Source organism: Haemorhous mexicanus, chromosome Z (assembly GCF_027477595.1).
Source record: "Haemorhous mexicanus isolate bHaeMex1 chromosome Z, bHaeMex1.pri, whole genome shotgun sequence".
Lineage (NCBI taxonomy): Eukaryota > Metazoa > Chordata > Aves > Passeriformes > Fringillidae > Haemorhous > Haemorhous mexicanus.
In genome coordinates, this window is record NC_082381.1 from 76916228 (window position 1) to 76940717 (window position 24490).

The 24490-nt window shown below is 39.7% G+C and overlaps 1 protein-coding gene across 3 annotated transcripts; it reads left to right on the top strand.

Moving 5' to 3' along the window:
• The first annotated feature begins 1549 nt into the window (after positions 1 to 1549).
• On the top strand, positions 1550 to 24031 carry C9 (complement C9). Of its 3 annotated transcripts, none has more exons than XM_059873549.1 (11): positions 1550 to 1670; positions 7489 to 7606; positions 8319 to 8466; positions 9761 to 9908; positions 11535 to 11673; positions 13165 to 13383; positions 16416 to 16656; positions 18012 to 18140; positions 22514 to 22692; positions 22901 to 23129; positions 23853 to 24031. In XM_059873549.1, the coding sequence occupies exons 1-11, from the start codon at positions 1585 to 1587 to the stop codon at positions 24011 to 24013; spliced, it is 1797 nt and encodes a 598-aa protein (XP_059729532.1). In that variant the 5' UTR covers positions 1550 to 1584; the 3' UTR covers positions 24014 to 24031. The 3 variants fall into 3 exon arrangements, with proteins under 3 accessions (XP_059729532.1, XP_059729533.1, XP_059729534.1); XM_059873550.1 differs by having other exon boundaries at positions 1551 to 1670; positions 7513 to 7606; XM_059873551.1 differs by lacking the exon at positions 13165 to 13383 and having other exon boundaries at positions 1553 to 1670.
• Positions 24032 to 24490: the final 459 nt, after the last annotated feature.

Sequence of the window (24490 nt, forward strand, 5' to 3'; positions counted from 1 at the left end):
AATTAGAACATCTTGTGTTCAGAAGAAATTCTATAACTCCTTTAACAGAGATGGATTTATTCTTTTTAAATCTATTAGTAAGCTGCTGGTTTAGACTTTTCTTCTTATTTCTAATATTGTTTGATGGTTAAGGGGTTAAAAACAACTCATTGCAAGGATTTGTTATCCAGCTGGAAACATAGGTCTTAAGGGGGTTTACAGAATCACAGTGGGGCTTTTGGGGGTGTTTTCTGGTTTTGTTTGGTTTGGGGGGATTTTGGTTGGTTGGCTTTTTTTGTTTTGTGGCTTTGTTTGTTTTTGGTTTTTTTGCTTTATTTTCTTGACTGCAATGCAGCATATAATTTAGTATTAAAAATAAAAGGACAATTGACTGCCTTAATGCCAATATGAAGGAATATGTTTACCAGCATTTGAGTAAGGATTTAAATGACTGTTGTTCAGATTTTGAAATCGCCATCAGGATGCAGTGAATCCTGCTCACCAGGACCTCCTACAAGCTGGCCAAAGACCCTTGCTGGTCTGCTAGCTAACTTTGAATAGTTGTTTACTCTGAGTCTCTGTCTTAAAGAACCATGAACTGTAATAGCAGTTTTGATGAAACACTACAATATTACAAGTGTCTGTGTCTTGCATTCTTCCCTAACAAATGAGTTTATTGTAACTGGACTCTGAGTCCAGTTACAATAAAGAAGCTGGACTGAGGCTGCAGAAGATGAAGATTTCCTTAAATGAAATAATCAAATTAAGGTTTGATCAGGGGGGAAATTTGCCTGCCTTACTTTACACACTCCCCTCACCCTGCCACAAAAAACAGGGACTAGAGAAAAATAAAACTGCTTCTATTGTATTTTTCAATTACCCATGGTAATTTGGAAAGTGTTTACCTCAGATGATTATTTTAAGATTGTATCCAGATATGTAATTCTTAACAGCTAAACAGAAGGTTTTTATGAGTGACTTGTGACTGTGTCCAACACATGAGGCCTTAGATCTGGATTACAGCAAACCACTGAAAAGAAATGGTCTTCTAAAGAGCTGGCTTGTGGTTTGAATTTTTGTGACAGAGTGAAAGCTAAAAGAGTTTTAGTCTCATTCAAATCTACAAAAAAATATGCTGTTCTTTTATATTGGCTGGGGAAGGAATAAAAGAAGAATCTTGGTACTTTGGTCCTGCAGTACTCCAAATGAGGATTCCAAAGCTGTTATGCACTGAACTTGCTCTTGTAAACAGCTCTGCTTTAGGAACTATTTGTTTTTTACATGAGTCACAGTTACAACAACTTTTTCACTAGGCAGTTAATGGTTCTCTTAATTCAATACATAATGTCTTTCCTATACTGTTGTACAAAATTTGGTTTATTTTTAACCTTGCAAGTGCTTCACAGTATTTCCCCATTCAGGGAAGAAGTGGAATTTTCTGAAAAGTGGACTTTAGAGCACTTACAGTAAGGCAGTTTTGGGCAGTTACTGGCATTCTTCAGTACACACTGGTTTTTGTTTGTTCTCTTGGTAATAAATGACTAAAGGAACAAATAAATAAATTACAAGTTCAGTCACAATAATTCTGCACTGCTCACCTACAAAATGAGAACCATGCATGTTATTCTGCAGCTTATAGCCATACTATGCAATGCAGAGACAGTTGCCTCAATTTGGCAGGAAAGCAGAAGGTAAGTGTTCTTTTTCTTCTGCAGGTGTCTCCACTGTTTCATTTCTCTGATACAGACCATAAACACCCAGTGTGGATATTTCCAATGGTACCTTGCTCAGATATCCTATGAAAAAAACCCTACTTCTTGCTGTATTTTAAGAAGTCAGATAGCAATGATTTATTTGTGTATTTTGGATATATGTGACACAATAAAGATGCCCATTGAAGCAGTTGAAGGCATATTTTTGCAGGCAAGTAAAGCTCAGGTACCTTTTTTCTGTTGCATGCTGTGTGAAAATACCTAATCTCAATCTATTTCTTCCTGAGGCTGAACAATTTCATGCTGACAGTGCTTCTCTTAATATTTAGTCTAGACTAGCTATTTCTAATATTTGGAAATACAGCTTTTGTGTTTTCACTGCAAGTATCACTAGGAGGAGTTAATAATTATAATAATAATTAGTACTGACTCCATGATTGCAGAAGGCTGATCAATTGCTTTATTCTACTATATTATATTTTACTTATTAAGAAGCTTGTAACCCTTACACATAGTCCAACACATCTTTGACCCAATTGGTCAATCCCTCAAAACACCATCCATCATAAGAAAACACCATTTGGTAAACAAATCTCCATAACACCTTCCACACGTGCACAACAACAGGTGCAGCAAGTAGAAATAAGAATTGTTTCTCATTCTTTCCTCTGATCTACACACAGCCTTCCCCAGGAAAACGCCTGGGGAAGTTGTCTGTTGCTCTCTGTCCACAGAGAGCAAAGGCCTAGTCCCTACCAAATAGTCATGTAAAAAAAACCTACAGAGCTGCTCTACCAGAAATTTGTAATTCGCAAGAATGGTAAAAACTTAGTGATTAAAAAATGTGAGCCTTATAATAGATATATGTTGAAGCAAGTCCGGAGGAAGCCACGATGTTATTTAGAAGACTGAAGCACCTCCCCTACAACTACAACTGAGAAAGTTGGGGCTGTTCAGCCTGGAGAAGAGAAGGTTGTGTGGAGACCTTATAGTCCCCAGAACTTCCAGTATCTGAAGGTGCCTACAGAGTACCTGGAGTGATAGGAACTACAGTGATAGGATGAGGAATAATAGGTGCACTCTAAATGAGGGGCAATTATAGTAGATATTAGGAAGGAGTTCTTCACTGTAGGCATGGTGAGACACTGGAACAGGTTGCTCAGGGAGGCTATGGATTACCAACACTGTGAGTGTTCAAAGCCAGGTTGGGTGAGACTTTGAGCAACCTTGGTCTAGTGGGAGGTGTCCCAGCACATGCCAGGAAGGTGGGGACAAAATGATCTTGAAGGTTGCCTCTGCTCTGGATGCAGCCCAGGACAAGTTTGGCTCTCTGTGCTGTGAGTCCCAGTTGAGCACAGGGACACACCCTTTCATGAGATAGGGTTGCTCAGAGCTCCATCCAGTTTGGCTTTAAATGCTTCCATGGATGGGGCATCCACAACTCCTCTGAGCAAGCTGTGCCAATGCCTCACTACCCTCACAACAGGAAACCTCCTCTTAATAACTAAACCTACTCTCTTCTAATCTGTTCCCCTTTATGCAGTCACTCCATGCTCTTGTAAAAAGTTACTCTGCATTTTTCTTGTAGGGTCCCTTCAGATATGGGATGGCTGCAGTGAGTTAACTCCTATGCTGCCTCTTTCCAGGTTGAACAATCCCAATTCTCTCACCCTTTTCTCACAGGATAGGTGCTCCATGCCTCTGATCATCTCAGTGGCTTCCCCTGGACTCTCTGATAGGTCCAAGTCTTTCCTGTTCAGACCCCAGCTCTGGATACAGTGCTCCAGGGGGTTCTCAACAGAGCAGAGCAGTGCAGAGCAGAGGGGCAGAATCCCCTCCTTGCTCTGCTGCCCACGGGGCTCTGGATGCAGCCCAGGACACATTTGGCTCTCTGGGCTGTGAGTGCCATGGCAGGGCATGTGCAGCCTCTCACCCACAGCACCCCAAGTCCTGGGCAGGGCTGCTCTGGGGCTGTCCATGCCCAGCCTGTGCTGATACCAGAGATTGTTCCTACCCAGGTGCAGCACCAGCACTTGGCCTTGTCAAACCTCATCAGATTCCCGAGGGCCACTTCTTGAGCTTGTTCAGGTCCCTCTGGATGGTATCTCATCCTTCAGAAGTGTCAACAGCACCACTCAGCTTGGTGTCATCTGCTAATTAGCAGGGTGCACTCAATACCTTCATCTGTGTCATTAATTAAGTTATCAAATAACACTCATCACTGTATGGGCTCCTAAGGGACACCACTTGTCACTGATGTCCCTGGGACTCCAAGCCATTGTCCACTAACCTCTGGATGTCACCATAAAACCACTTTCTTATCCATCTATCAGTATGGAATTGGATCCATGTCTCTCCAATTCAGAGAGAAGAATGTTGTGAGGGACCATGTCAAAGCCTGTACAGAAGTCCAGATAAATGACATCTGCAGCCCTTCTCTTGTCCACTGACAGAGGCATTCCACCATGGAAGGCCACTAGATTGGGCAACCACTTGCTCCTTATGTTTTGATGGTTATTTTTATTTTGACATGCAGATCCAATTAAAGCACAGGTTTAGCATGCTCAGTTAGAAATGGTCCAGACATATTTGATTATTAGAGAGAATCCATAACAGGCAACATTGGCCAGCAGCTTGGCTCCTCAGCATACCCAAGGCCATGGTGCTGGCAACTACTGTTAGCAAAGTTATGCTCTCATTTGATGGTATCATGTCTTCAAATTCAAGAGAGATATGCCTTATTTCATGGTGAGTGATAATTATCAAATCAAGACTCTTTTTTGAGTCATCCCTTTTGTAACAGATGAAGTCAGCAGCTCTCTCTTCTGAAGTATGACTCAACAACAAATCACCAGAGCAGTGTGGCCTGTGGGTGTTTAGAGTGTACTGTGCAATCCAAGACAAGGTGCCAACTGTTCTGTGTACTGATTGTGAAATGGCTTTTGCTTTCCAAAGAGTACTCTTCTGTCCCTCAAACCTCTCAATAAAGAGTAGCAAAGAAGGTATTTTGATTTCCATGCCCACCTCTGAAGTTTGTGCTCTCAACTGTCACGTTCAGTGATGTTCTTCAGTAGCTGAAATGTTTTTACCTAGTTTCCTATTTAAATTGTGTGACAGCTTCTGTTTCAATGTGGTTTTCCAATAACACTTTTTCTTCAAATTTAAAGTGGAGATGACAAGTTTGCAAATTTTTGCAGTATCTTGATTCTTTTAAACAATGTTGTTGAATATATGTCCCTTTGATTTCCCAGATAATCTTAACAGTGGATGCATTAGTGGTGTTTCAGAGTTTATGAATCATTTGCAATGAGATTTTTCTGATTTTTTTTTGTTTTGTTTTTTGTTTATCTAACCTCAAGTAAATTCAAAACCCTAAAGCTAAATCTGCAGCAAATCATGTGAACCTCATACACTCTGCTGGAGAAGGCCCATGGGTGTGTGCACATCATTCAATGAATTTTCTTTGTAAAGTTGCTAAATTGTGATTATCACAAAATGATAGAATCACTTAGGTTGGAAAAGATCTTTAATTATGTGAAAAATATTGCTACCTGAAGGTCAGTGAGAGACTACCATCACTTCTAGTTTGCAGACAGGTGATGGCAAGGCTTCCATTTGCATTGGAGACTTCAACTCAGTCTTTTCTGCCTGTGATTTTTATTTTAGACTCTAAATAATGCCTTACAACAATCTCTGGGAAAATCTTTAGAATGTGAAGTAGCTTGATTGCTCTTTTAGGCATATGGCTGCTTTCCATGATTAATCCTTACTGCCTGTAAATGGTTTTGGCTCTATTTTTACAGCAATAGTGTAAAAGTTCAGAAATATATTTCAGTGTAAATTTGTCTAACATCAGAATTCTTGGTAATTGCTAGGAATTAGATAACTATCTGCTTCCAGACACCCCAGCAGATGTGTCAATATATCTTATAGGTCTAGCATCTAAGGTTTCTCACTCCTACTGTCTTTAAGGACAGCCTGTCAGTATTCAACCCAAGATGCCAGAATAGATTTTGTTACTCAGAGGTTTGCAGTCTTCCATCATTAAGAAGATGGAAAGGCATCCTGGAGATACAGAAAGGAAAAGCTGATTCACATCCATTCAGCAGAGCAGTAGATTTTCATTTTTTCACACTGTTGATGTTGCTGTCATGCTAAGTAGTGGGAAATACATAGAAAACTGTACAGAAACATTTTTAGAATTACTTGCTTAGTATGGGGTACCTGTAAGATGACCTACTTACAGATGGAAGAGTTGATTTTGAAGAGGCTAGGGAGCTACATCAAATTTCAAATACAATACAACTTTCCAGAATTTCCTGAATATATTGAAAAGTCTAGGTTGAAAGGAACTTCCGGAGTTCTTCTGTTCAAAGCAGTACTTTTGATTAGCTTATCCAGGAGTCCTGACAATAGTGTTGCATATTTCCAAGGAAGGACATTCTACCACTTCCCTGGGTAGCCTATTTCTATGTTTAAAAGCTGTCATAGCAAAATTTTGGGCAAGTCTGTGATCCCTGAGCTGGTTAAGCTTTCAGGTTAATAGCTGAAAAGAGGTAGATTTATTTTCTCAAAAACAACTTAGTACATATGCAAACTTAACACAGAATAATAGCACCAGAAAGTTGGACCAACTGCTATGCCTTTGTTGTCCAAACTGCAGATTTCTTAATCTTATGGAATCAGGTTACATTTGTTTGTACCCCTGCGATATTTGTACAATGTAAGGAGGTCAAAGAGCAGAGGGCAAAGCCCTGCCTGCAGTGAAAACCCATAGGTACCTCACACTGCAGGAGCCGCAGATCTGCCAACCAGCAAGGAAGGTCCCATTGTAGACCAGAGGCAAGAGCCTTAACTTGGAGAGATTCAGAGAGAATTGCTTCACAGAGAATGAATAATCATCATGAAAAGCCAAACTGGAGTAAGTTACTAAAATTAAAAAGGCAAGTCAGACTTCAATGTTCCTTCATTCCTCTGCTATTTACTGAAGATAAGACCACGAGTAAACCAATAGCCTTGGCTTTTAAACTTGATATAAATCAAGTTGATGCTATAATGCGTCAGTTTTTAATATCTACCAGTGGGTGCTTTAAGGAAACTTGATTTCTATTAAGTAATGGCCTCACATGTACTGAGAACTGGAAGTTTGATGATATTTAAAACTGAGCACCAAAATGACAAGTCACTTTCAAAAAAATAGGCCTAACTACAGGAGTATTCAACTTGGCAAGCTGAACATGTCTGTTTTTTCTAGCAAAGTTAGTTACTCCGGTACCAAGTAATACCTTTGTTTATGAGTTTTCTTCAGCTCTGGAAGGCATTTATGCTTTTATCCAGGGTTAAGATCAACACCATCAAAGTCAATTGATGCTAAAATCACCAAGATGTATTGAAGTGCTACATCCATTTGTGATGTGCCAGTCTTTAGCTTCACATATTGGGGAGCACAACCACTGTTTGAAGAGGAGAGTGCAGATGTTTTCTGTGTATTATTGTTTCATTCTCTTCAATAACATGAAGAGCATTCATTCATGCTCCAGATGAGCATTTGAATGCACAAAGATCTAAAAAAAGGGGGAAAACCTGGCTTATTAAGTCTTCAAAGTTGTTTTTAGTGTAATTTTAAACCACCAAAGAATTTAATATTAGGCAGCCGTTGATACATCTAAGTACTGCTATGAAAGTGAAACAGAAATCAGCTTGAAGATGCTCCAAAACATTGGTCTATGGTTTAAATACAAACTCAAGTGATTTTAGTGCACTGCTCAGGACTGTACTGGAATGTTTTGTCTGACAGCTCTTCAGAAAAAGCTTTCCACAGGGGAACAAGGGAATTGAACGCTCCATCTCCAATAGACTGCAAACTGAGCAGCTGGAGCACGTGGGGGCCCTGTGACCCATGCACCAATCAAAGGGTAAGCTGTCCTTGGAAGTCTTTGTTCCAAAGTCACAACCAAATGGATATCTGTCTGCCTGTTGGTTATAAGAAAGTGTCAGATTTCAGTTCTTAATACTGTATGTTCATGATCTGATGAAACCCATAATAATGTCAGATTTTGAAGCCATTGAGTAAGAGAATACTACATCCAGGTGTGAAATACTGCTCAAGTGTTCTAATTCAAAAAGTTTTTTCATAGAAAGTATCTATTTTATTTTTGTCATATGTCTGTTTCTGTTTAAAACTTTATTTTTCAATACATTTTCCCCTTTTTAAATTAAAAAAAAAAAAAACAAACCCAACCAAAAAAAGAAAACAACCAAAAAAACCCCACCACAATTTCTTTTCCACAGCAAATTTTTATTTTCTTAGGGGTGTTCTTTTAGGGCTTTAAAAAAATCAAAAACTTGAAAACATACGAAATATAAATTATTCTTTTTCACACTGGAGAGAGATAAACAAGTGAAATAAGTGAAAATTAGCATATTTACATACTAGCTAAGTACTAATAATCATAATTATTATTTAAATGTTATTTTATTCATTAATTTTGCCTGTGGATTTTCAACAAAAATTTCACCAAAGATGTTTAGTTTTGAAAAGCTCTAAGTTCAGCTGGAAGCCCTAAAGTTCTGGTAGAGTTCTCTTTTCTCTCTGAGCAACATTAATAGTGTTATTTTTCTTTCAAGTTTCGCTCCAGACGTATTGAAAGATTTGGGCAGTTTGGTGGAAAAGCATGCCTGGAGGCCCTAGGAGACACACAGACCTGTAAAACCAGCAAAGCCTGTCCTGAAGAACCAGAACCAGACTGTGGTGCTGATTTTCAGTGCAGTTCAGGTAGGTTTTGTTTTCATGTCATAGCAAGTAAAGCAGTAACTCAGAAACCACATTTTAGTTCTGTGAATAAGTTAGATCAGCCTCATGCTAGCACTTAAAAAGAATCCATGGACAGGTGGGCTCAAAATCGCAATGCCAAAACCACAGCAGCAAAACCACTTAAGAAGGGGTACACTCCTGCCATCTTCCATTTTAATTTGCCCCTAGTTTAAATACTTCTGTAACTTCTACTCCATGGTTAGAAGCTGACCATCCTGACCATATCCCTTCTTCTAGCTTAACTGCTCCACTTGCTACTGGATCACTAGGTTTTACAAAAAATCACCAGGAAAAAAAAAAAAACCTAGGACTGAAGGAATCTTAACAGAATGGATATGGAAGTTTACCAATCTAACTGGCATGATAAATGCTAGTTGGAGACCAACATGCATCTAGATCCAAAATAAGATAAATTTGTAAAGTGATACAAGGCATACGAATATAGAGCTCAAGATTCATGAGAAATCAAAATAAAGTAGGAAAAATTAATAGTAGCAGAAACTAGTCAAAACAAAAGCAGAAAGATGGGAAGTGAATTTGAAGTTCCAAGCCAATTTTTGTATTTTTTTTAACTCAAACACTGAAAAGTGCAAATAAAGCAATTGAAAATTAGAAAGTAAACCTTTAACTACTAATTCACAGAGACTGTGGGGCATTTACAGGTGAGGTTGATGATATCAAAGTGTTGATTTATTATGCTACAACAAATTTACTAATGTCTTTAAATCCTGTAGGAAAAAAAAAAAAACCATGCATTTTTGTAAAACTTGTGATATGTAAACTCAGAAAAGTTACTACTTCCCTGTTTCTTTAGAGCACAAATCAATACAGTTTTGGACATTAAATGTCCATATTACTCAAATAATATAGCCCAAACAGCAACAATTTAAATGATTTAGAAAAAAATTTTTGTTGATGTTGAATAGATATTTCCCTGTATTCTCTTAACACAAATAATAAAACCCCAACCAACCAAATATTTGATCTTTACTTAGAACAGCCTAGGATGCAACAATTTTCTTCAGACGACAGCAGTTCTCCTGCAACTTACTTTTCTCAGTCATCGTACTAACTTACATATAACAGTAGTATGCAGGGTGTTTTCATTTGAAAGTGGCAGAGCATAGGATTTTAATCCCTCCAGACAGCAGTAGAAATATACATAGAGAAAGACCTTAATAAAGAGTAGCTGAGGGTGCCATTTATAGTCCATCTTGATAAAATGCATTCAGGCAATGTTTTATTCCTTGATCAGGTCGATGTATAAAGCGAAGACTTGTGTGCAATGTAGATAATGACTGTGGAGACTATTCTGATGAAGATGACTGTGAATCTGACCCACGGTCACCATGTCGAAACCATGATATCGATGTGTCTGAAGTTGGCAGGACTGCAGGACATGGGTATGTAGTAAAAGGCAGTATTGGGCCTAGTGAAGAGTTTGGGATTGTCTCCAAAGCCAGCTGAAAAAACTGGGGCACAGTAACATTCCCAAAAGTGGAATATGGATCATTTGTATTCAGAAATTATAAGTAGCCTTTGCAAGTACACTTAACTACCATTTTATTTTGTATACTTGTGAGCATAACACATGCAGTGTAAGGTCAGTAAACAGAATCATACATACATGTCACATGAATAAAATTACATTTTATTTCAATGCAAATTTCATACATAGATTTGTTTCTAATGATGTTTCACAACCAATCAGTAATTGTCAATTACTTTGTTAAAACACATGTATAAAAGGGAGAAAATATCTCTTGATTATTTGTATAATGGGATGCCTTACTGCAACAACATTTTATGCACAGCTTTCTTTCAGTATTTCATTGTACACTTCCCGGATCTTTGTTGTTTACAGGAGCACTCATCATTAATCTAAGTTGAAAATGAATCTTTCTGTTCTCAGACCCTGCTGGATTTCTTTCATCTCTAACAAAAAGAAAATGTAACATACTGTTTATTTACAAATAAAGTTAGAAGGCAGCAACCCAAACTGAACAGAAGATAAAAGTATACTACAGCACCAGAGTGTGTTTAATAAAAATTATACATCCTTTTCAATTAATTTCTTACTGTGCAAGAGCAAAAATGCTGGTTTTTTAGCATGGGGAAGTAAACCAAGCATAAAGGCAATTTTAGAAGCTTCTATTACAATCTGTTACTAAAATCTTGCATGAGAAAATGTTCTTTAGAGATGCAGTAATGACACTGGTGACTTTGATGGCTTGCTTTCCACTTTCTACACTCAGAAATGTGCACATACATTTGCCAGATGTAAATATTGGAAATACTGAAGAGATTTAAATGTATGAAACAGGAACAAAAGGGCAAACAAAATAAACAGAATCCTCCAAGGAGTTAATTTTGGAAGTATTTCTTATATATCAGTATATAGATACATAGAGGTATACAGCTGATGCACCTGCCTCCCTGGTTTTGTAATGATTTAGATTTCCTCTCATGCTCCAGGAAATGCTGCCATTCCACTAGGTCACACCCTACAACAAGAGACAGTGCTAGGAGTAGCTGCATACTCCTTCTAAACATTTGATGGATGTTGTACACACTTGACAAACAAGTGCCTACCAGCAAACAAATTAATATAAGTTATTAAAAAATACATATAGCTGTTGAGATGTACATTTTAAATCTACAAGGATTGCTTTCTCACAGATGTATTTGTCAAGAACAAATGTTTTTTCTTACAAATATATTGGTAAGGAAAAATGGTTTTTTACCTCCTTTTATGCCTAAGGTGTTCACCGTGTTTGAGGTTTAATGTCTTTTATTTATTTCTCATATATGATCCTTCAAGAACTTTACAAAATATGTAACTATCTCCAGTACACAGATGAGAGACCACAACAGATGAGACAAGTTGCTTGGATGGAGCAAGTTCCAGTTCCACAGCTATCCAGTTCCACAGTCTCCATCTGTGACACAATACAGCTTTTCCAGTTGGCAGGTCATTTGTGCTGACACACCTTCTTTTGGGTATAACTTCTCTTGTATTTCTCTTGTAGAATCAATGTTTTAGGGATGCAGCCAATGGCCAGCCCATTTGACAATGACTTTTTCAATGGTCTTTGTGAGCGGGTGCGTGATGGGAACACACGGACATACTACCGCAAGCCGTGGAATGTGGCTGCTCTCACTTACAATGTAAGTTTAAATCCTTTGCATGACAGGATGTGTTTAACTGAATGCCACCTCATTGAATATTCTTGGAAGACTCAGCACATCTCTTGAGCCAGACAGCAGCTTTTTAGGCTCAAGCTTGTGCTGAAGTCCAGAGGAAAAGAGGTTATCATTTACTTTGGCAGTTAAGCTCAGTTATGCCAGACAAATTCTCACATCTTTGTGCTGCACCTTTGCACAATAAATGGAACTATCTTTCTGGAATGCTTAAAATACAAGCAGAAGAAATGAACAGATGTACACAAACGATTCCGATACCCAGCTTTTACTAGGCAGAAGACAAAATAAGCTACATTTTCAAGGACATGTAAAAGCCACTGATAAAAAGGCAGACATAATATTACAATATTCTGGTCCTACTGGTTTTTTTTTTTTAACCAGTGATGATTTTTCTGTCCCATTGGGAAAAAAAAAGTTAGGCTTTTAAGTTTCAGAGTGTGACTTTTAGTGAGGTTTGAACACCAAAAATGTTGCTGATTGTTGAAAAAACTGTTAGACACTTTTCAGAAATCAGAGCACAATTTTGCCTTCTTAATTACTGTAAGTAGGAACTTGATAAAACAAATAAAATTTAAACCAGGTCCTTCCCAAAATGAGTAAATCTTATCCAGAGATCTCTGGTTATGTTTGGTTCTGATGTATAACAATTTTCAGTTGCTATAATGTGATGTTCTGCTAAAGTATACTAAAATAACTGGATTAGTTATTGTTTGCTGTAAGAAAAAAAGGCTCAATCATAATTCTGACTTATTTCAGAAGTCAGGAGCTTTCAGCAAATTTTAATTGTGTTTTAGGAAAGAGAGACTATTTTTCCTCACATAGAGTCATAGAATCTCCTGAGCTGGAAGGAACCCAAAAGGATCATTGAGTCTAACCCCTGGCTTTGCACAGGACACCTGAGAGGTGTCCCTTTGCAAGAATCACACCTGGGAGCATTTTCCAAACACTTCTTTGAGCTCTGCCAGGCTGGTGCTGTGATCACTTCCTTGGGGAGCTGTTCCAGGGCCCAACCACCCTCTGGGTGAAGAAACTTTTTTAATATCCAAACTAAACTTCCCGTGACACAACTTCAGGCCATTCCCTCAGGTCCTGTCACGGTCACCAGGGAGTAGAGATCAGTGTCTGCCTCTCCTCTTCACTCACAAGGAAGCTGTAGACAATGTAAAGGGACTGTTGACACACATATATTTCTTTTACAGCATTACATGCTGAGATTTAATAGTCACTAAATTATTGTCACTGCAGCTTTCTGTTCACTTTTGAACCCCTAACTGATCCCAATGAGGCAGTTTGTGGAGGGAGTGCTATTTCCATTTGTTTTGCTTTAAAAGGAAAAAGAGCTGTAAGAAAATGCATTGATATGCTCTGTAAAAAGTACAGCTTTAAAGTGCTACATAGAGTTTTCAACTACTGCCTGTTTTTTTCTCATACAACCTTTTTTCTATCTTTTCTCAGACAAAAGCAGACAAAACTTTGTCATCTGTGTACTACCATGATCGTGTGAAAATGTTACGAGAGGTTTACATAGACAAACAGAAATATTTTAGTGTTGACGCCTCTCTGAAATACACACCTACTGATGGGAGCAACAAAAATGATTCAAAAGGAAACTTCAAATATGACTACAGAAAGAATTATACTTTTAGTTCCATCCTGCAAACCTACACAGAAAGGGTGAGATTAATTCTTCTGAAGGTTTTAATGTAACTATTTTACAAATGGTACAGTTTATGCAGTGTTAGAATTAGGCAATAATAATCTAAGTATTCTAGTCAGCTGCTGCTTTTTTGTTTTATTTTTTTTTAATGAAATACTGGTGACAATAGGGTTAAGATTTCAGACATGGCCAAATAGTAACTCAAAGTATCTTCTTTTTCCCACTGTTTATCTTTGACTAGCAAGCACACTCATCTTCATCAGGGGCTTGGTGTTAGAAAGGATCGAGATGTCTGGTCTCATCCTGATTAAAGAGCAGCTCTGATCTACTGCAATGTGGGCAAATTAGATCAAGTCTTATGATGAAAAATTGCCACTGAGTAGGCCTATACTACATAAACACAAAATAAATTTTAGGAATAATGACCAAAAGGTCAAATCTCCGATATGTGGGTACATCTGTACTAATAAACTAGCCAGGGCTATAGGGAACAGGCACTAGCTCTGGAACAAGATAATCCACAGTTTTACTAACTTGCTGGCATGACTTAAATCAGTGCTAGTTCTCATAAGCAATGTCCATCTGGCACTTCCCCGCAGCATATTTAAAGGGAATGTTCTGGTAGACATTCTGAAGAAAAGCAAGCCCATTTTGGGATTGTGCATAAGCCGTACCTCTACCTGCCCTCTGAAACAGTGGAAAGACTCTACCCTATTTTATTTGATAGTAAAGAAGTAGCCTTTGCATTTAGTGAGGTCCAAATGAAATAGACCACAAAAAGTGATGTTAGACATGCTGTTGTTGAATCCCAGGCAGCAGATAAGCCCCAGGCAGCTACTTCTTCACTTCCCCACCAGCAGGCTTGGGGAGATAATGGGAAGAATAAAAACAAGAGTACTCCTGGGTTGAGATAAAGTTTAACAGGAAAACAAAACCCATGCACACAAACAAGGAATTCTGTCACTGCTTCCCACAGGAAAGCAGGTGTTCAGGCATTTCTAGAAAAGCAGGGCTTTATCACATGTAATTGGATTTGGGAAAACAAATGCCATCTCTCCAAACATCCTCCGTTTTCTCCTTTTTTAACACACTTTATATGCAGAGCCCAATGTCATAAGGTATGGAAAAATCTTTTGGATCAATTTGAGTCACCTGTCCCAGCTGTGTACCCCCCAACCTCCCAAGCACCCCCAACTTCTTGCCAGCACAGCAGTACAAAAAGAAGAAAAGGTCTTGGCTGTGTGTAAGCAATGTTCAGCAATAACAAAAACATCTCTGTGTTATCAAACCTGTGTTCAGCACAAAACCCAAATATGGTCCCATGCTAGCCACTGTGAAGAAAATTAACTTTTTCCTCAGGCAAAATGAGCAGAACAAAACATCATGGCCTAATCCAGCAGCTGTGTGCTAATGGCATTAACTGATCAGGTTACAATTTTCCACACATTATGCCAAGGTCTGTGACTACAATATGCCATCATATACAAGGCATATCACCTCCATAGAGCTGAAGTTCACTCTGTGCAAGGAATACTAGATTTACCTCAACTAATTAATATTTTCAAGTTTGTCAGTCTTAATGTCTAGGACCTATTCTGAGCTCTGGAGGTCCAATAGATATAAGGAAAAGCTAAACTAAATTTTATCACTGATTAGTTGAAATAATACTGCAGACAAAGTTCTGCACAATACAGATAAGCTGCACCCAACATTGCCTTTGTACTGGTATGAGTTTTCCTGCTATGGAAACAAACCATTTAAAGCTCAAACCATGAATCTTCACAGACAAAAAAAATCAAGCTCTATAGCTCAGAGGGTTTTAATGTCTGCTTATGGTCTAGTGATAGGACCTTTGAACTCAAGCTTTTGCTGAGAAATCAGTTCAGAGAATGAATCACAATCTGTCACAAGAAGAGTTCTATCACTGCAAAGTCACGGGGCTGCAGGGTAGCGGAGTGAAAGTCCCTGCATGAGACCTCTCCAGGGCCCACTTGAAAGTTAAAGTCATAATCCTGGAGGTGTCTCGAGGCACCTGGAGAGAAACTGTGTATGCTGGTTGGCAGGAATATTGCACCTACAAAAACTTCCTCACAGTGATTTGGGTACCTGAAGATTTCTGCCAGTCTTAAGCAGCATCTGAGTCAGCAATTTAAGATCCTTTTAATGGTGCAGGATAACATAATGGTTAGGAGCGAGGTCCCTTTTACATGCCTCCTATTGGGCACTACTATTAAAGGAGTCACATAAATACTGCAAATAATAATGGAGTTTGGAAGGCATGTGTTCCCTTAGAGTCTTAAGTGCAACTATTTCACAAGATTTTATTTCATGAGTTATGGGCAGTAGCTAGGTCCTAATTTAGAATATGATATAAAATCATCTGGAGAGTAATTTACAAAAATATCAGTTGTTATATCTAGACTTACAGTGTACATATGGCTCAAATACATAATACGGAGGTTTTTTCCTCATTAATTTTTCTATTATGATGTTGGTTTGGGGTTTTTTCTTTTTAATTGGAACTGTGCTCTTCTTTCTAAAAGGGAGGAGGGTTTTGTTTTTAATTGGAGCTGTGCCCCTCCTTCTGACAATCTGAGAATAACAGGGAAGTGATCCAGAAAGAGAGAGAACTTAGGTCTGCTCTGACTATAAACAAAGAGGAAACTCCATCCAACCTGAGTGGGCAGCTTCTGCAATTTAGCAAGCCATGTAGAACTACTTTTCAATGTTACAAAAATCTGAAAGCCACTTTTTGGAGGCATTGTGCTTCAAGAGACCTGTTGTCAAACAGATCACAAAGGGCTTGCTGAAATAAGGGAAGAGTTCTACAAAATTGGAAGAACTAAAATAACTCTCTTGCTGCTTCCTCAGTTTAGATCAGAGAGCTTTCTTATTTTTATAAAACACATTTGTCCTGTTTCCATAATACTAGATTGAAAGCCATGATGAAAACTGCAGCAGCTTCTTTACAAGTAAAACAGAAAAGATTTTTTGTGCTGTGCTGCCTACCAGAATAGCACTCTCTTCTCTTTTTTCTCCCTGCATTCAGAACCAAACCTTTCTGCATGTAAAAGGACAGATTCAGCTGGGAAGGTTCCAAATTCGGAGTCGTGATGTTCGTCTCACGGATAGTTTCCTTGATGATTTAAAATTTCTGCCTGCTGAATATGACAAGGGGGAGTATTTCAAATTCCTAGAAGATTATGGAACTCACTATGCAGTCTCCGGAACTGTAGGAGGAAAATATGAACTTGTTTACGTGCTGGATAATTATGTTATGTCTCGACTAGGTATGCTTTCTCTTGGCCTTGCTATGACCAAGTTCCCAGACTTTCAAAGACACATGTGATGGTAGATCTGTGTATGTGGAAAAATACTGAGAAAGCAGTAAAAGTGCATGCTGCTTGTGGCACACCAGTGGCATTATAGAATTACATGAGACTACAGAGAAAAGAGTCAACATTTATAACATTCAGAACTATTTGAAGTCTCTGCTTTAAGTCTGTGACTGAGGGGGCCAAAGAAAACTTAAACAAACCTTGTGAACACACTACCAATAACTGCATAATTCACAAGAGATATTATCCAAAGACAAGAAAACCTGCCTAAACCCTAAATGCTATTTGGTAACTTTTTGTGTAACAATCACTCTAAGAGTATGGCGGTGACAAAAAAAACAAGGAATAAATTGAAGTGCTTTCTAGAAACCACATGAAGCATGTGAGTGTGTTGAAATTGATTTCACAGCTTTGAACATTCACACTGGAATATTCCATGCCCTGATTAATATATGAAAGTAGAAATGTAATCTTCCCTCATGTGCAGTTCAGTTATATGTGGGCTTGTGCTGGATTAAAGTGATCACATGGGAATAAAGTAAGAAAAGACAATCCTCACATTGATTTTGGAGATCAGAAAATGAGCACCTGCTGCTTGCACCACCAATATCAATATTACTATCAAATAGTCAGGCTATGAAAAGGGACATGGGACAAATATGTCACTTTCATTTCCCACTATTAGTCTGTTATCACCTCGAGATTGTAGTTCTGGATTTTTTAAGTCCCAATTTTAGGCAAAATTCTTCCTGAATACAGTGCTGAAGTGGCAGATGATACTGGGTTTGGGTTCGATAAGGAGAAGGGAGATGTTGGAAACAGTAGTGGGTAGAGGTTGATCAGAGTTAATGAAAAAAGCATACTTTTAAGAGATCAGTGGCCTTGATTAATTTTATGGAGAAAAGGAGTGGAGAAACATAATTGAGGTTAGAAGAGAGAGATTGAGAGAATTTAGTAATTTAGTATATAAAATGAGTAAATACTGAGCAACTGCAAAAGACAAAATTTCAATATAATAAAAGGAAAAAAATGGTTCCTAAAGGAACCATTTTCATGAACCATTTTCTTGAACCTGCTTTCAACTAGATAAAGAAAAACACAAATCCATTTTTTGGTATTTTCCTAGTCACTGCAGACCTCACCTGCATCTGTTCAGGCATTTCAATTATAGTCATCCTCATATTCATTACACAGACAAAGTAAAAGATAGATGGCAAGAAATGGGCCTGAAAGGTATTCTGTAAGAATAATAATATCTTGTTATTTATGCTTATTCAATCCATCTAATGACCTATTTCTACTTCCAGGAATCACTGTAGAAGATGTGAAAAAATGCCTTGGCTATCACTTAGATGCCAATATTGCATATGAAAACATACAAGCCAATTTTAATGTTGATAGCGGTAAATGTGAACATATTAATGCGATGGACAAATGTAAGTATATCCTTGATTTATGCTATATCTTTTGCTTAAGGAAAGATAATACCAGTTGCTTCCCCTGAATAATCAATATAGTTATTACTGCTAGGGGAAGACAAATCCAGTAGAGCAATACAGGTGAGATTCACGTTCTTCCATGCTCCCAAGTCAAGACAGCCTGAGAATCCATTCCCAGCCTGCACACACATGAACACACCAGCATGGTGCATACATACATACACACACACATCACTGGCCACAAATAAATACAGACAAAATACAGACAGTGCTCAGGCAAACACAAATGGCACAAATGATTTCGTCTTTTTCTCCTCTCCATTTAATCAGGGAGAAGTCTTTCAGGGAAATATCTCAGAATCACAGGAAAATTGTGGGTTGGGAGGGTCCTCTGGAGGCCACCTTGTCCAAGGCAACACACGCCTTCAGCCCCCACAATATTTATATATAATCAGTACAGATAACTTCAGCAGTTAACCTTAAATATCCAATTGAACCAGCAACTGCATTGTTAGCCTCTCTTGTTAGTGACAGAGATATATAGCACCAGGCCCACAGTTCCACTCCCATTGCTGGTGCAGACTCTCTGATGCACACCAAGACACACATACTGTGGACGTCTCTTGGGACTGGCCCTAGGTGCTCAATCCAGCAATTGGTCCTTAGACCCTCTTACCTCCTGTTGCCTTAGACAGAAGCGCACTCATATGAGAAAAGATCTCAGTCAAACCCAGAACTGTGAGGTCTCTCCAGTATTTGGCCTAGAAATCCAATATCCACCTCCTCCACTTGTCTTACTCTGGAGACATAAAAGCATAGAATGGTTTGGGTTGGAAGGGACTTTAGAGATCATCGATTTCCAACACATCAGTGAAAGGGAAAGGGATTCAACACACTAGATCAGGCTGTCCAGAGCCCCATCCAACCTGGCCTTGAACATTTACAGGGACAAGGCACAGTTTCTCTGGGTAATCTGTTCCATTGCTTCACTGCTCTCTCAGTAAAGAAATTCCTTCGATCATCTAATCTAAATCTCTCTTTTAGTTTAAAATCACTCTTCTTTGTTCTTTGTCAGTATCTAACCAAGTAAAAATATTGCCCTCCTCTCTCTTTAAAAGTCCTCTTCAAGTACTTGAAGACTGCAATGAGGTCTCCCCAGAGCCTTCTCTTTTCCAGGCTGAACAATCCCATTTCTCTCAGCCTGTCCTTCATAGGAAATGTCTTCCAGCACTCTGTCCATTTCTGTGGCCTCCTCTGGACTTGCTCCACAGGGTCCACATCTTCCTCGTGTTAGAGATCCCTGAGCTGAATGCAGGTGGGATCTCATGAAAGCACAGCAGAGGGGCACCATCAGTTCCCCTGCCCTGCTGCCCAAGGGGCTCTGGATGCAGCCCAGGACACGTTTGGCTCTCTGGGCTGTGAGTGCCATGGCCGGGGCATGTGCAGCCTCTCATCCACAGCACCCCCAAGTCCTTCTGGGCAGGGCTACTCTCCACAGGTCCTTCTCCCAGCCTGTGCTCAGGCCTGCTATTGCTTGACCCAGGTGTAGCACCTTGCACTTGGACCTGCTGAACTTCATGAGGTTTTTGTGGGCTCACTTCTCAATTTTGTCTGGGTGTCTCAGGATGGCATGCAATCCTTCTGTGGTATTAATGACTCAGTTTTGTGTCATCTGGAAACTTTCTGAGGGTGCACCTGACCCCACTCTATCGCTGATGAAGTTACTGATGAGAATCAGTCCCAAACAGAGCCCTGAGGGACACCACTCCTCACCAGCCTCCACCCAAACATAGAGCCATTGATCACAACCTTCTGGCTGTGCTTATCCAGCCAGTTTCTTGCCCACCAGTAAGTCCACCCTCCAGCTCCATGTGTGTCCAACTGGGATATAAGACAGTCGTGTGGAGCTGTATCAAAGGTCTTATAGAAGACCAGGTAGAAGACATCTGTTGGTCATCCCTTGCTGACTGTTGCTATCACTGCATCATGGAAAGCCACCAGATCTAGGCCACAGCAACAGCTGCTCTGGTACTTGGCTCCCAAGCCACTTATCCTGTATTCATCTGCTAGTGTGGCTTGACACCTGCTGGTCATCAGACCCTGGCATATGTAGGGTAGGTCATGTCTGACCAACCTGGTCTCCTTCTATGACCAGGTGACCCACCTGGTGGATGCAGGAAAGGCTGTGAATGTTGTCTATTTGCACTTCAGCAAGGCCTTTCACACTGTCTCCCACAGCACACTCCTGGGAAAACTGGCAGCCCTTGGCTTGGACAGGAGCACTCTTTGCTGGGTTAGGAACTGGCTGGATGGCCGGCCCCGAGAGTGGTGGTGAACAGTGCTGCATCCAGCTGGGGGCCAGTCACCAGTGGTGTCCCTCAGGGGTCTGTGCTGGGGCCAGTCCTGTTCAATATTTTTCTTGATGACATGGATAAGGGGATTGAGTCCTTCATTAGAAAATTTGCAGATGACCTCAAGCTGGGAGCTTGTGTTGATCTATTGGAAGAAAGGAGGGCTCTGCAGAGAGACTTAGATCAGTTGGATGGATGGGCAGAGTCCAACAGCACGAAGTTTAATAAGTCTAAGTGCTAAGTTCTACATTTTTACCACAAAAGTCCCCTACAACGTTACAAGCTGGGGACAGTGTGGCTGGACAGTGCCCAGGCAGAAAGGGACCTGGGGGTGCTGGTCAACAGCCGGTTGAATATGAGCCAGCAATGTGCCTTGGTGACCAAGAAGGCCAATGGCATCCTGGCTTGCATTAGGAACTGCGTGGCCAGCAGGGGCAGGGAGGTCATTCTTGCACTGTACTCTGTGCTGGTGAGGCTGCTCCTTGAGTGCTGTGTCCAGTTCTGGCCCCTCAGTTTGGGAACGACGTTGAGACGCTTGAGTGTGTCCAGAGGAGGGCAACAAGGCTGGTGAGGAGCTTGGAACACAAGTCCTGTGAGGAATGTTTGAAGGAACTGAGGTTGTTTAGCCTGGAGAAGAGGAGGCCTAGAGGTGACCTTATCACTCTCTACAACCTCCTGAAGAGAGGTTGTGGACAGGTGGGCGTCCATCTCTTCCACCAGGCAGCAGCTGATAGAACAAGAGGAGATAGTCTCAAGCTACGTCAGGGAAGATTTAGGTTGGATATTAGGAAAAAGTTTTTCACTGAAAGAATAATAAAGTACTGGAATGCTCTTCCCAGGGAGGTGCTAGAGTGACCGTCTCTGGATGTGCTTAAAAAAAGACTGGACACGGGACTTGGTGCTATAGTCTAGTTGAGGTGTTAGGGAATAGGTTGGACTCAATGATCTTAGAGGTCTCTTCCAACTTCATTATTGTGTGATTCTATATATTGTCACTTGCTCCAGAGGTTGCCACCACAAACACCAGGTGCCTATCAGCCTTTGTTCAGCTCTGGCTGCTGGCACACAGGGCTTTATACACATGCATGCACACAGAATAGAGTCCCTTCACCCTAGGAAAGGGTTAGAATGGAATTTAATGGTAGGACAAGACAGACTGCAAAGATGAAGGACAATACACAGCAGAGTAGCTCAGAGACCAGTCATTTGTCTATATGCAATCTTTATCTGCCTTTATCCCTTTATTTTCTCAAGTTTGCTCCTCCCAAAGCCACCCTGAACCCCTCTTACGTTTTCAATGGCACTCCTGTAAATATATGCTAAGAATTTAAGTTCATGCAATCACAAAATGCCATTCTTTGCATCCAGAGAGCCTTTCCATTGCCTCATCTTGCTGCTGATTAATCCTCAGCCCCATCCCACAAGTCTAATGGCTCTGCTGGAACAGGCCTGTGAGGACTCAAAGCAGGGGCTCACTTTCTCTGATTACCCTGTTTGTGTTCCCTTGCCTGTCATTGTTGCCCTCAGCTCCTCGTAAGTGTCTGGAGATGGGCTTTTTTCTATTCCATTTCACAAGGAATAAAAATTGCAAAAAGGAAGGATATTTACTACTAAGTGCATAAGAGGGAACTATTTTTAGTGCTCTGCTCTTGTATTTTAATTATGAAGCAAAAGCTCCTACTATTCTAATTCCTGCCCTATTTTGGTTTAGCTCAAGGGATACAGTAGAATTACTCATTATGTTTTGCTAGTCATCAAAGGACTGTGATCTCCAAAATGTGTCTCAGTTTTCCCTATCCTTTTTTTCCTTTCAGATCTAGGGTTTTCTAATTTAATTGCAAAATTAAAGATTTTCTCCCACATAAGAGGTATAAGCAAAGAGATATTGAATTCTGCTACAACCAAGGGTTCTCTCTATAATCATTTTACAAAGAGGGACTGGCTGCACTAGGAGGACAGCTGCTCTTCCAGATGCATGGACATTAAACACCCTTCTTTGCCCTCTTTTTTTTTCTGCAGCAGAAATGAATGATAATGCTGTCATTGATGATGTCCTTTCCTTAGTTGAGGGAGGGAAGATTGATTTTTCAGTTAAAATCAAAGAAATGTTACTACGAGGAGCCAAAGCAGTTGATGTAGAGGATTACATAGAGTGGGCTAAATCTTTGGTTGATGCTCCAGTAGTGATACAGCAACGGGTAAGTACAGCTTCTTCAAAGCTGTGGCTTTTTACAGTTTGAAAGCTTTTGTTCTATGATGGAGGCGAGACTCTGAGTTTATAATGAACTTTCACACATTGCCTTTATCTTAACTGTTTCTTCAGATTTTTATTCCAGTGATGGTTATATCAAAAGGATTCAGAACTTTGGAAGAGTGTGTTATGTATGGGCTTTTTTTCTTCTACAGCCTTCTCCAATACATACACTTGTTCCAGTTAAGATAAGAGATGCATATTTAAAGAAACAAAATTTGGAAAGGGCAATTGAAGACTACATTACTGAATACAGTGTATGCAAATGTGAACCCTGTAAAAATGGAGGCACCCTTGTGCTGGTAGATGGAGTCTGTACATGCCTGTGCTCAAGTTATTTTAAGGGAATTGCTTGTCAAATTCCCAAATCTACATTAGTGAAAGGTGAGTAAATACTTCAAATAAACTAAAATGAGCATATCTGTTGTAACAATATGCTGACAAAAAGAGCCTTCATAAGAACAGAAACATTTCATAGCACTCCTTTATACCTACTGCTGTCAAATCTGTGTGGAAGGTAAGGTAAGTTACTGGGTTCTTTCCATAAAGAGGGTGCTCTAATTTGGACTTTACTGTCCCACATACATTAGTGTGTCTTGGAATGACACAAAGTTCATTTAAGTACACAGGAGTATTGAAGCCCGGTGCAGTAGTGGTAAACCGATTTCAGGCAAAAGCAATCTCACCATGTCCTAAATTATTTTGTCTTCAGTTTTCTGCAAAAGCTTGGTGTCTGCTAGCACATGATCATGTTTCACAATTACTGTGCTAGTTTAATATTAGGTTGGGGAAAAGGGAAAAGAATGCAGTTCCACAGCTGACAACATAAAAAATTTACTGTGCAGTAAATTCCTTCTCTGTGGCCAGGTTTTTAATGCACAGGTGCCCAAAATGGACCTTAGAGCTTGTTTTCTAGAATGACAAAAATGTTGAAAGCCCAAGGTTCTTAAGCACTGCCACTGACAAATGCATTTTAAAATGCCAAATCTTAGTGATGGTTGTGCTCAGGAGGCTGCAATGATCTGCACAATGACCATAACTGAGTTGAATCATGGTCTGCCTTGAAAGAGGTAGATGGCCTAATCCTATATGATGTCTTCATACCAGTTGTGACTGATGGAGGCTGGAGCTGTTGGAGTGCCTGGTCCACCTGCATCAATGGAGAGAGCACTCGAATTCGCCAGTGTAATAATCCTGCACCAGGACCTGATGGCAGACCGTGCCAGGGAGAAAGCATTGAAAAACGGCCCTGTGAAAAAGAGAAATAGTTATGCTCCTCAAAACAGGTAAGCAGCCTCTTTATCCTGTAACTGCAGTTTAGAGAAAATGCCCAGCCAATATTTGGGGCATTTCAGAAATGCAGTTGAATAAGTGATGGGTAAGTTCACTTACATATTTCACTTAAATCTGTTGATCTTTGATCAACCACTGTGTATTGAATTTATGAACAGTTAGATTTGTATTTGAATGTTTTGACAAGTAATGTTATATTACAGAACTTGGGATTAGAATAGAATTCTGGATAAGAATTGACTAAAAATACAGTTCTCAAAAAAAATCAGATTTCATCTCCAGTCAGACTACCCATCAAAAAGCTTATGTTTTAAGGAGAGGGAAAAGACTATTCCAGGAAAGAAAATATTAGGACAGTTTAGGAGACTAAAGCCTTTACTTGATAAATGGAATTCTGAAATGCAATAAAGCTAGTGTTACAGCAGATTTGGAACTTTCATTGAGGGAAGAAT